General features: G+C 42.5%; 1 protein-coding gene across 1 annotated transcript in view; it reads right to left on the reverse strand.

Moving 5' to 3' along the window:
* The window catches only part of LOXHD1 (lipoxygenase homology PLAT domains 1), a 79,609-nt gene that overhangs the window by 38,530 nt on the left and 27,906 nt on the right, over window positions 1–13,173 (reverse strand). Inside the window, exons 15-17 of the mRNA XM_050913348.1 lie at window positions 11,960–12,083; window positions 6,488–6,696; window positions 1,686–1,871 (exon numbers count right to left, since the gene is read on the reverse strand). Coding sequence (XP_050769305.1) covers window positions 1,686–1,871; window positions 6,488–6,696; window positions 11,960–12,083 — 519 coding nt within the window. The remainder of the gene's footprint in view (window positions 1–1,685; window positions 1,872–6,487; window positions 6,697–11,959; window positions 12,084–13,173) is intronic.

Genomic DNA, 13,173 nt, shown 5'->3' on the forward strand with positions numbered 1-13,173 from the left:
AAACATAGCAAAGCATCATATTTGCAATAGGTAGGAGAAGAAAAACTCTTTTACCAATGCATTAAACGTTTTTAATGACTGTGGTGGACATATTGACTCGTTTCTCTATGTATGGGAAGGCAAATACTGAATTTAAAGCACAAAGAGGGAATATCAAGCCAAGAAGAAAATTAAATTGAAATGGGTACATATGGCTGTGCAAGAGTCAAGCAAAAGCAAAACAAAAAAGCATTAACTTTCCCAAAGACATTAAAAGTATTAGTTGTCTTTGAACTCTAAAAAAAAAAATTAAACTCAGTTTCTAACTACAGCTATTTACGAGGGAACAGTCCCAAATTCCCTCAACTAGGAGACTGATCAGAAAGTCAAATGTGCACTTCTGATTTCATGTCTCAAGCATCTCCCCTGATTTCCTTCAAACCTTTCAGCAAGTTTCTGGCCCAACATCACAGAAAAAAATTTAGTTAGATGTGTCTATTTTTGGCATGCTTATGAAAATAAATATTCAGGATTGGGCTTTTAAAGGAAGACTGAACATAAGTCTTCATTAACATCCACTTCAATCTACAAGCAAGCCATCAGCTCACTGATAGGAGCTTGGAAACCTTATCCAGGAGGTTAAACAACTGATGGGAAGTTTTTAAGAAATTAGGTTTTAACCTTGGTATTCAGTCTGTTTTCAGGGAGGTTTTTTTCCCTCTTAGGACAATTCTACCACTGAAACCTCTGTTGAGTTGTTGAATCCTTCACAGATGCTAAAGATGTTATTACATTTTTATGTGTCTGGGGAACAAGAAAGATTTCAGGAGAATACCTTTAGCTTGGGAATCAAGAGCAGTATGAAGAAAAATAATGTACTATGAAAGTGTAACCTCACTGTAAATAGAAACACATCTACAGAGATTTTAAATTGCCATACAGGTATTAAACACAGTATTATTGTCCCATTCATCCAGACTGTTATTTCTGTTATAAATCTTACATCCAAAATCAGCATAGCTCAGCTTTCCAATTTGTACTTGGTTGAAATATGGCATAGCACACATTACTTCAAATTTCATATATGTGGATGAAAAAACTATATCGTTTTTTTCATTGCTTATTCAACTTTAATCAGTTATTCATTTCAAAGATCAAGTTTATAAATGTCTCCATGTTTCAACAACTTTCAATTATTATTAGTTTCTAACTGAATTCAGTTTCCCTATCCTGTATTAGAAAAGCTGATATGTAGCCAAACTATGCAGAGAATAAAATATCTCCACTACTCTAATTTGATGAGTTAGAAGTATCTCCTCAAACAAAACGCGATGGAGTTAGATTGCACCAAGGTGTTCACCTTGCAGCTGCTCCCACTCTATGGGTACCAGGTGATGCAGTGGGTGCTCCAGGTGTGGTGACAAAATGAGGACATGCTGCTGAACTGTGTCCTACCTGCTCTGCCCTACCATGTCCTTCTGCCTATGCCATGGCTGCATTCAGCCAGCATTATTAAACAGTGCTCTAAGTGTTAATGACGCTAAACCATTCCTAAAGATTTTGCTAAAGAAATAACAACGAAACTCTCTGCAAATAAAAGGCTTAAACCACACACAGAAGTCAAAGTATGAGAACTGCTGATGCACAACCTATATCAGCACAAGTCCATGCAACAGCTAAAGATACAAGATGAGCCTAGAGCCTACCTTGAGGCCAATGTTAACACAGTCCGCATCCAGGATGTTGAGGATTCGTGAGGTGAGTCCATCGCCTTTGTCTCTGGCCAGCCAGCACTTACAGACAAAGTTATACATGACACCTTTGGTGGGCACGATGATGGTGAGCTCTTCCACCAGCCAGCAGCTCTCAGGGGTAGCGCCATCATGCCCCACCTGTGAGAGTCAGTGAGAAAACACCTCCTTGTTAACGGGGAATTCTTCGGAGAAGAGACCCTGATCGGGTGTTTTAACCAGTGATGAAAGACTAAGAGTGTTGACTACATACACCGTCACACAAACCAGTTCCACAGTGGAATGGAGGGAGCGGTGAAATACTTCGTGCCATTGCTGCCCAACAGGCAAGATATCAGTGTACATGGCAGCTGATGTGGGCAAGGAAGCTCAGGTCATCGGCTGCTGAGCATGACAGAAGGCAGGACACTGCCAGTCCCAAAAGTAAGCAAGGTAGACTGGACTGACCTACATGAAAACATGTCCAGTCTCTTACTACTCTACTTCTGCTCCATTGACCTCTATCTGCTAGTTTCCTGATCTCTGCAGACCCATTTCTCCATCTTTCCAACCCATTCCACTGCTGTTGCGACACTTAGAAGTGACTATCCAAAGCTTCATAGCCAAGATGAAAGATACAGCTAGGCAAGCACCGATGTGTATTATTCAAGCACTCCTTCCCTCACAAATCCACGTCTCAGTCAACTATATGCATCCGGCTGTTTATCTGCTTCCCATCTCCTTAAACTGCAAAAGCTCCATGCTTGTATAGGAGCCAACAGATGGAGCTTACATCTGTATCTGGTTAATTTTCAAGGACCACCTCCTCCAAGCTCAAGAATGGTCCATCCTGGAGAGCAGGAAGTCACACTAGAGTGGCAGGAAGCCTGCATGGATGAACAAGAGGCTCCTGACAAAACTTAAATGGAAAAAGGAAGAATACTAGAGGTGGCAGCAGGGACATGGGGCCTGGAGAAATACAGATACACTGCCCAAGTGTGCAGGGATGAGGTTAGGAAAGCCAAAGCCCACCTGGAGTTGAATCTGGCAAGGGCCATAAAGAGCAACAAGCAATGTTCCTACAGGTATGTCAGCAGCAAAAGGATGCTGATGGTGCAAACTTCTCCAGGAAACTACATGTGTTCCTCTTAAAGAACGTGGGCAATTCATGCTGGGGCAGACTTATAAGCATAATTATATATCCCAGCTGATGTACAAAACTCAGTCAGCCAGTCATTCCAATGAACTATTTGTACATAAAATGTTGAATAAAAGAGCTACCTGTAGTTCATTATTTTCAGAGCAAGTGTTGTTTGTGTTGTTACTAGGAAAATGAGGTCCTTAGTTCTCGCTGTTTTTGTTTTTAAATTATTAGGGTAGTTAGGGTTGCTCAGAAAATAATTTTTAATAACAGGTTCACCTAGGGTGATATATCTGTGGTATCTTTTTTTTTCCCAAAAAACAAGTGATCTTTTTTATCTGTCTCAGTCATCACTGCTATTAGGAGTATTATTACTATACTAATGTCTGTGCAGCTGCAGAAAATTAGAGTTAACCACTGGGGAAATTCAAGTCTACAATGGATGCATTAATTCTCAGATTCTTGGGGTGTGAGGTGAATAGGAATATAACACTTGCTTTCCCATTCCCTCTCTGCCAGCTTGGCTGCCCTTCTCCAAACCCAAAGTCTCTCTGAGACTCTGCACACAGCCTCTCGAGACCTGTTGCAGGATGGCATGGACGAGGCGGCGGGGAAAGTTCAGGGCAATGGCTCTGCAGTGAAGCTGGGACAGAGCAGCTGGAGGAAAATTCACAGTAAGCTCGTTAAAGTCTGCTGCTCTGTTGGGTTCGTTACAGCCACCTCCTGAAGCATCATTCCAAGACATTGCTAGGCACCAGATTTTCCCAGCAACCTTTAACTCCTTTGGTATCAATGACTGGCCAGAAGAAAGCATCCTGCACAACCAGCTGCCTTGGAGAACCTGCACGCAAGCAGATTTCCAAGGGCTCCAAGAACAATGTTGTAAAGTCTGGGATAAACTCATCCAGTGCTGAGTCTTCCTTAGGGCTGGTCTTTTAGAGCAGAGCACTGGGATTTGTCTTTCAATTCCAAGCAAATCTTTAGATAGAACATGTTTGGGCTGAGATGTTTGAACTAAGTTAGAATCACAGAATTTCAAAGACAGCTAGGTCCTTGGGCTGTTTGAAAATCTTTGTAACTCATTCCCACTGTCCTTGAGGGACTGTTGAGTACTTCACATCACAAGACTAAGATGCACAATTTGCACTGAGCAGCTCACAATCACATTGAAACCAAATGCAACAACAGGGGAAAGTGGGAGAGAATTTGAGTAGCAGATAGAAGGAAAAGATGCCAAAAAAAAAGGGATTTCTTGCTTATTCTGGAAGGTGCAGAGAATCTTAGAGAGACCTGAAGGGTCTTCCAGGATCAGGTCCATAGTCAATGAGGGACTGAACTTGCAACACTTTACACTCCATCACACTTTACTTTGTGCTTGTGATGGTGAAAGGCTCTGAATCAGAAGTGGTTTAGAAATGCAGACCAATGCAGGACTCTTCTGAACATACCTGTGTCTCTCTGCAGCAACAGCAGTCTAGGAACAGAGATACTTTCATTCATTAGGAGAAGAAATATTAAAACTTGTTTTAAGAACACAGTATAACGTGCCTATACCAAATAACTTGTATTATTTATTTTCATGTCAGTGTGTCTATTAAAGTACACCAGTAGTAAATATTGTACCTGTAGGCTTACAAGACAGGTATAAATGGGCCCCTTTCAAATTACTTCATGTTCCACTGTTTCTGCTTTCACTGGAGTATATTTGCAGCAGGAGAATAATACCAAACTAGAAGTGGCATCATGCTGCAAATCTTACGATCCTACTAAATCCTGCAGTCTGCTGCCTGGGTTACACAGAGGGCTTCTAGAAACTTTATCCCCATGCTATGCTATTTTCACATGGTAACTCATACTCAGAACTTCTTGCCTTCTTCCAGAAGCAGCCAAATGCCAAATCTGAGAACGAATTGTTCCTCATTTTTCCCAAGTAGATAACTAGCAATTTTCTGCAATGTCCCTGAACACTGCAATTTTCTACAAGGAAAATATGGACTGATTCCATGGCAACCACAGCAGACGGGCACATCGATGTCATCGCTAGGACACGGATCAACAAGAAGAGACCTTCCAAGCAGAGGGCACTGCATGAAGGAAGGCAGAAGGCCAGGAGCAGATGGCTCCTCCAGCCACGAGCTGGGGGGCTACAAGCTAAGAGAGAAAAATGAGCAAGAGGTGAGGCAGCAGACTGGTGACATCACTGAGGGTAGGGGTGAAAGGCTGCGGAAGAACACCACCCAGCTTGAAAGCTATATGTTATTTCTTTTTCTAACTCTCTGCATTTCATTTGCAACCTTTTCTCTTCTTTCCCATTCGTAATCCTTTCCAAATTATTTCTTTTCCTTGCTTCTGACTATTTCCAAGTGTCTGCTCCTTTTTTCTCCTATTCTCTTCCCTTCCTCACTCTACTCTCTGTTTCTTTTCCAGCATCTCTTTCTATTTATTTCTTCAGCCTGCTCTTTCTGTCTCTCTGACACTGAGGGGTTATACTGGCTTTTTCCTCCCTCTCTGTCCCAGACCATGGCTGTTTCCATCTCCACACAGTCTGGAAAAGAAGGATTTATGTACTTGCTTCATTTTCAAAGTTTGACCTAGAGATGGCTAGATAGAAAGTGCCACTAGTACTCGTAATAACCAGGCACTTGGAGTGCATTAAGAAAATGGCTTGATAATAAACTCAAATCTAGTATGGAGACTTCTCAAGGTGTCAGAATCCATTGCTTGAATGAAAGCTAAAGGGATTGCTTCAGTCTATCAGCTGCTACAACAGGACGTACAACTGCAAAGATTTTTTAATTAGTTAGGATTTCTCTCTCTCTATTTTTTTCACTCGTCTCCCTCCAAATACACAAGCATGCGCATCAACAGGTAGGTTTACTGCAACACAGGGCATAGGGTAAAAATAAAATTAAATAGGCTCTTGAAGTCCTCAGATGCTGTGGGTTTCAGCACTCGGGGGGCTGGAGCAGGCTTTCAGGAGATGGAACTGCCATATGAAACAAGAATGATGTACACAAACGCTCTGGAAGATTCATGTGAAGTTTAAGCTCAATGATGGAAAGTCTATGCAAATTCTGTCTCCCTGAGCCATAGCAGGAAAAAATGGCTCCTGTACCGAAATCTATTTGTGCACGTTACTTATGAACGATGATTAATTTTCTTCTCTAAGCCTGGGTCCTCCAAGCTGTGAAAACAATTTTCATGTTTAGCTAGAAAATTATACAAGATGTGTTTCTCACTGCAGGCACAATTTATGAAACCCAACTGGAAGTAGTGTAAAAATCAACTAGGAAAAAGACTGATGGAGGACTGCATCCTGGGAACCTTCACTGCATCTGTCAATAACGGGGCTTGACTAAGAAAAAACAGTGCCAGAGATGGGACAAAACTGGGACATGTTACAACTTCCTTACAATTCAAAATTATCTTCTGCCTCCCAAGGATCTTGGTTTTGTGAGATGTAAAGCGTACTTATTTTCAGGTTCAGACACATGTGAAATCTCATTAGCACATCCCTGTTTACATTCCTTTTAGACCCAAGTGCCTTTCCTTCACTGCTAGGAATAGCAGGAACATGTGCTTTCTTTGGCCACGTATTTCATATGCCTCCAGTACTCACACTGCATTCACAAAGTACCTCCACTTTTTTGATCTCCCCAACATCTAGGCCCCAAACAGAGAATTTCTCTACGGAGCCATCTGCAAACTCGTCTTTTCCTTCTGGGAGATCCAGCCACAGCCTCTTCGTCTGCACTTTCAGAGGACCCATGACGATGATGTACACTCGGCTGTCGGTGCTGGAGTCATATTCTGTGCCCGTCGTGATGGTGATGTGGTACGGGATCACTGCAACAAACAGAGGTTTAATCATCAGAAAACCCCCACACATACGCACTAACATGAGACTTCAGAAAACCAGGGACTCATCCCGTCAGAGGGAGCAGTTGTGTACGCTAAATAGATTCACATCCCATTGAACTCCTTCGGAGAAGGGCTAACACCATGCTGCGTTGGGCTACAAATGTGCATGGGAGGCTACTTTCCCATACACACTTGGGACTGAATTCTGCAAGGGTTAATTTCCCCAGACAACCCTACCGGCTGCAAGGAGGTTGTAAGTTCAGATTTCTCCCTAATAGATGACAGAACAGCAAAGGGCTTGAATCCTTATTTACACCAAGAGACCTTCCTGAAGATGAGACTGAGCACCTAAATCTTAAATAGGCTGTTAGACCAAAGCGATCTTACGCTCACCGTTCAATAAAGGCAAATAAATCTACGCTGACTCCAAGGCAAACCATCACTGACCGAATGTCCCAGTACAACTGCAAATGTTCTCCTTTGTGCTTCATTGAAGGATTGCTGTGATCTATGGGGCAGCTCAGGGTTTCAGCATCCCTTTGCAAATCCAGGCAAACTGTGAATAATCCTTGTATTAAAGGTAGGTCGTCAATAATTTTATGCATTGCATAGTAATATTGATTAGGAAAGAAAAACCTTCAGGCCAAGGCTTGGGACTTAGCAGGTTTTTCTGTGGTTTTCAGAAATTTCAGTTCAGCTGTTAAAAGAGAGGAAGTGCCAGACTGCTTTTCAAGTGCTTTCCAAAAGCTCATTTGGGTAAGCCGAGCGGGCGGTGCAGAATTGAATGCTGAATACTCGTTTGATTCCTCAGAACATTTGTGCAGGGCTGTTCAAACCGTTCTGACAAGACTCGGAGCTCTGCAACTTGCCTTGTCACAGACTCGAAACTCAGCCTGGCTTTATCATCGCTTTTTCGATTTAAAAAAAAGGTTTATATACCTTGACAAAAAACTTGGTTGGCTTTCAAATCACCCAGGATTGACATCTAATTTTGCATTAGGATGATTAGCAACATTTTTGGGGTGGGGTTGTACTAGAAACTCACATCAAGCTCAGAATATATGAGCAATATCAGGGAAGGCATGAAGTCATGCTGACCACATCTGTTCTTGCCTCTGGACAGAGCAGAACCCAAAGAGATTCATTCAGCCCCAGTTTGAGGATTTTGTGTACCAACACAAAATGAACTGATGATTAGGCAAGACTTATTCTCCTCTTTATGGTATCATTTACATTTCAGTGTGCACATCAGCATAATGATATGCAATGCATTCTTCACAAAATAACCATTGGAGCTGCTAGTATTCGCAGGAGAAAGGGTTTAGCTGTAGGCAAGACAGATTTTATAAGAATATTTTGAGTGGTCATGTTTAGAACAGCTCCAGACTCCTCTTTCAAATAAAGTATATTTTGAATAGGGACAAAATTTTCTTTTATACAGTTTTTATCCTGTTCTCCTGTGACAGACTAAGTTCGCAGAACTACCAGCATTTCCAACTGATGTTGCATTCTCAAGCCAAAGTGCTTAAAACACCCACATAAAAAATGAGAACTATGAGAAATTGTTATCATTTCCCACTTTAAATAATGGATACAGAGACATAGAGTAGCTTGCTACCAGACAGCAGGAAACACTGTTTGCTGTTCTTTCCTTTAAAAACTAGAAAAGTGATCCTTTAATTTGTTTATCTTCCCTCTCCATTGTCTCCCTCTTTCTCTGGGACTCCATAGTTCTACTTCTTCAAACATGGGAGAATGCAAAACCTGAGGTATGTGGCCACAGCAGGACACCACAGGTGCTCCAGCCCATCTCCCTTTGCCCCCTGCTTCCCTGAGTCCCCTGCTCAGAGTTCAGGCTGTTCGAGGGCACGTGTCCCCCTCACAGGGGGTTGGGTGTCATTAGGGATGTAGACCACATCATCTCCAGCACTGCCTTCCAGCATGGAGCGGAGTTCTCAGTTCAGACCCAAGAAGGTTCTTAGTCAACAGAACCTTTCTGTGTACTCCATCTTCACATCACCTCCTGCCCCTCAAAGGTGTTCACCATCTTGAGCACGAGAGAGTAAGAACTGGGCTGCTCAAATTGTCTCTCCCTTTCCCAGGCAATTCCCAACACCGCTTCCCCTAATCAACTAATTAACAGCTGGCTTTTTATCCACCTCAGGAGGTGGCTGTCTGGCTCACACAGTCCATCTTATCTGACATTCCTTCAAGATGCAGTTTCATTAATGAGGCCATGTCACTGCAACAAAGATAATGGTGATGACAAGCTCCAGGACTCAGAGAAGAAAGACCACCCTGGCACAATGGGGATGATGAGAACTATCTCAGCTCTGCTGGAGAGGGGTTCTCATGGGAGATGCTGATGTTTTACCCATTATTTGTGAAACTACATGGAATGCCAACATGGCAGCTGTTATCCATTGTCTCACCACAGAAGTAATATCAGAAGGAACATGGGAATCACTTATTTTTCGTTTGAGCACAATATGAGATTACAAAAGAAGGGTTGCCCCAAGACACACGGGTTGCAGACCAGGTTAAGCAATGTGCAGCATTATGTCTTCTTCACATCTTAAAGGCGTGGGACGTGAAACCCAAGTATCACATCACAACAAGCTACTGGGCATCAGCTGAGCTGCAGTAACCATTTGCGTGAGTTTCCTTGGACCATGTCAGCGAAAGCTATCTTAAACTCCTAAGCCAAATTACATCATTTTACACCTGGCTTACCATGGAAGTTTAAGATAAGTTTAATTATTTTGCCCTTGCTGTGGACTAAGAGCACACATACAGGCAGTAACTGTGACTCAGCTGCTGCCCAGTTACTTGTTACAACACAGTATCTTAACCACACATCTAAAATCTTAATCTAAAGCTAAAAGACACCATGTAGGATGACAACAAACTGTAGGTGCAATGTAGATGATAAGTCACAGAGGAACACAGAGGTGGTTGATCAAAATGTCTATAAATACAGAGAAAAAAGCCTGTGTGGTAATGAAGTTATAAGGAAATATCGATGGACTGGGGAAGTTTTCCACAAAGGTTAATTTCAGCTGATGGACACTGATCTTCCAGGCTTCCTTCACAGCCAGGACAGAAACAAAACCTGTGCAACTTTCCCACTTCCTATCGGAGGCAGCCGAGCAAGACTAGCCTCCCTGCACGAAAGCTGGACTTTGCAGACACAGTCCAGCATATTTCACTTTTTATAAGATGCAATCCAGAAACAGATTTTTCTTTTATATTCAGCTTTGCCTTGTCTCAGGAACCAGATCCTAAAGAGAAAACTCTACACTAGAGCCACCAACTGTTTCCATCAGTTATTTGAGCAGAAAACTCAGTCCAGATTTCATGGACTCCCTGTCTTTCAGCAACAGTGCTTGCAGACCCTCCTCCTCTGCCCAGTTATAAGACAGACCACCTTCTAGAAAAGAACAAACTCACCTGAGCAGTCTCAGTCAAAGCTTGTTTTCTGAGAGCCAAGAGACTTACCTGTGCTCTTGCTCAGCTCCCCATATCCCACTCCCCTCCCAACCCAACAGCTGCTGTGATGCAGCTACTTGTTGGAAGGAAAAAAACCTGAAGGGTTCTAACATAAATCACATTTAAATTCATATTAAACAAACATCCTCGGTGATGAGGCACTACTAGCCTGATGATGAAAAGGGGAGATGGCTTAAATGTGGCAAATAAGGTCTCAAGAAATTCAAAGCCGCCTTTGTAATTCAGATCTAATATGCTACATGAAATATCATTTCGAGTAGGTCAAAGAGATATAGGAGGAAAAAAAAAACTGATATCAGCTAAAGAGCTATTTTAAGGAATCATGTGGAAAAGAGCCTCTGACAGACCAAAGGAGGCTCTTTTGGTGATAACATGTCTGACTTGCCTACTGTCCCTCTCACTGCAAAGAGCTTTGGATCCTTTGAAGGACACTTCAGGCAAAATTATACAAAACTTACATAAATTCTTCCCTTAACTCTATCAGGCCCCGCTGTTCAGAGGGTAGTGTCACTTCTCCCCACCTCTGAAGTGCTGTCTGCAATGAAGTTGGTGGTGGAGGAGGAGGAAGAAGAGGGAGTATGATTCTTCAGGTCAGTGGGTTTCTTTCTGAAGAGGACCTATGGATGTTGTTCGCTAGCTCCTTTTCCACATTTGCTGGTGTGGATGGATTCATCTAACTTTAGGAATCTAAGGGACATGATTTGTTATTGCAGTTGTCCATAGAGGTCCCCTGTGCATTTTACCTCACCGTGACAGAAAACAGCATACCCTTGAATATCCACCCACCTAACGATATTGTCACGTTGTCCAAAGCATTGCACTGTTTGGAGAACTTACATCTGCTGATGTCCTGGTTTTGGCTGCAATAAAGTTAATTTTCTTCCTGGTAGCTGGTACAGTGCTGTGTTTTCGATTTAGGATGAGAATAATGTTGATAACACACGGATGTTTTAGTTGTTGCTAAGCAGTATTTATACTAAAAGTCAAGCACTTTTCAGCTTCTCATACTGCCCTGCCAGTGGAGGCTGGGAGTGCACAAGAAGCTGGGAGGGGACACAGCCAGGACAGCTGACCCAAACAAGCCAAAGGGATATTCCATACCATATGACATCATGCCTAGTATACAGACTGGGGAAGTTGGTCGGGGGACCGTGCAGCTCGGGGACTGGCTGAGCACTGGTCAGCGGGTGGGGAGCAATTGTATTGTGCATCATTTGGTTTGTATATTCTATTAATATTATTATTGTTGTTGTTGTTATTATTATTATTTTCCCTTCCTTTTCTGTCCTATTAAACTGTCTTTATCTCAACCCACAAGTTTTACTTTTTTTTCGATTCTCTCCCCCATCCCACAGCAGGGAGGAGTGAGCGAGCGGCTGCGTGGTGCTTAGTTGCCGGCTGGGGTTAAACCACGACAGCTGGCAATGGAGAAGTTAATTCTAACAAGCTACAGCATCACAGATTTCCACGGGAGAGAAAGAGGAGGGTTGGAAACACTGAACTTGCTGTGAACTTCATGGCTTATTCCACTGTTAGGGTCGGAGAGCTATAGGAAAAGCAACACACACAGAAACACAAGCACTGATCCAGCCTTTCCCCAAGCAGTCACAACACAAGGTGAAGAGAAGCAATTAGCTGTTCTGCCTCTCCTTGCTCTTCACCAGGACGAACGCGGCCTCTCAAGCACCGAAAGACAAGAACACATGCATACATGCAATCAAACATGGTGCTCACTCACATGATCCTTCTTCTGCTGCCTTGACCAAGCTGGATTTTTTCGTCTCCTTCAGGTTTGCATTGCTATCCTGACTCGACAGGCTGAGAGACGAGTCTTCCAGGCTGTTTCGCTCGCCGTCATAGCTCTAGTTGGAAGGCATGTATGGGAGGGTAATGAGGTTGAGTGCTCAAGTGTTGTCAGCTGTTCCCACGTGCCTCCAAGAACAACATGAGAAGAAATCCCTGTAGTTCCCCAGGTAGCTTTTTGCTCAGTGTAGCTCAAATAAACGTGACTTGTAATTTACTGCAGGTCATTAATTTACTTCCTTGGTAACCTTGACAGGCCATTTTGGATGCATGTTGTAATAAAAGAAAATACAATGGACCTAATGGAATTTAATGGTGTGTTGTGACTTTTCTCTGCTACCTGTGTGAGCAACAGCCACAGACAATTCAGATGGATGGAGCAGGGCCAGATTTGCTTACCAGGGCACACACTGTGGTGTCAGACTGATTGACCTGGTACAGGTCAAAGAGCGTAAGATACTGCAAAGCTGAATGATACAAAACATCTATTGTATTTGAGGAGTTAGCGCAGATGCATTCAGTGTCGTTGTCCAATAAATGTGAAGCTCTTACCACATAGTTACGTAATTAAACAAAAAAAAAAGTGATTAGCTTTTCCTTATTATGAATTAATATGAGCAACAGGGTAAGTGTGACCACAAGAATTCATAGCATTGTCTGCTGCAATTTTGTGAGGGAGCATATGGCAATACTCATCCATGGTGTAACTCTTCTTACATCCATTCTGTTGTATTCAGGATGAGTCTCGCCCAATTTCATTGATGGTAATTTTAGTGGTAACTGTCAATTAAAATGTCACTGTATTTTGCAAAGTGTACTCCTTATATACAATGGACTTACAATCAGCTGCTTTATTGTGCCTCACTGTATAGAAGAAAGAGAGGTCTATTAATCTTGTTTGCTAATTTTAATTAGCATAGGTACCTCAAATTCCAATTAGCTATATTAGCCTGATAAAGCAACAGAGAATGTGCAAGTAGAAAGGGCATGTCACTAAAAACCATTCGGTGTTTTGAGCGGTAGCAGAGAAACTAGATTTTTTTATGTTTGGCATTGGTGCAAGCAGTTGCTGAAAAGATAAATCCATCCAGTCCAATGAGGACGAAGTCAAAGGACCCAATATTTTGGCTTGAGGACTTTGAAAAGCGG

Source organism: Gymnogyps californianus, chromosome Z, assembly GCF_018139145.2.
Source record: "Gymnogyps californianus isolate 813 chromosome Z, ASM1813914v2, whole genome shotgun sequence".
Taxonomy (NCBI): Eukaryota; Metazoa; Chordata; class Aves; order Accipitriformes; family Cathartidae; genus Gymnogyps; species Gymnogyps californianus.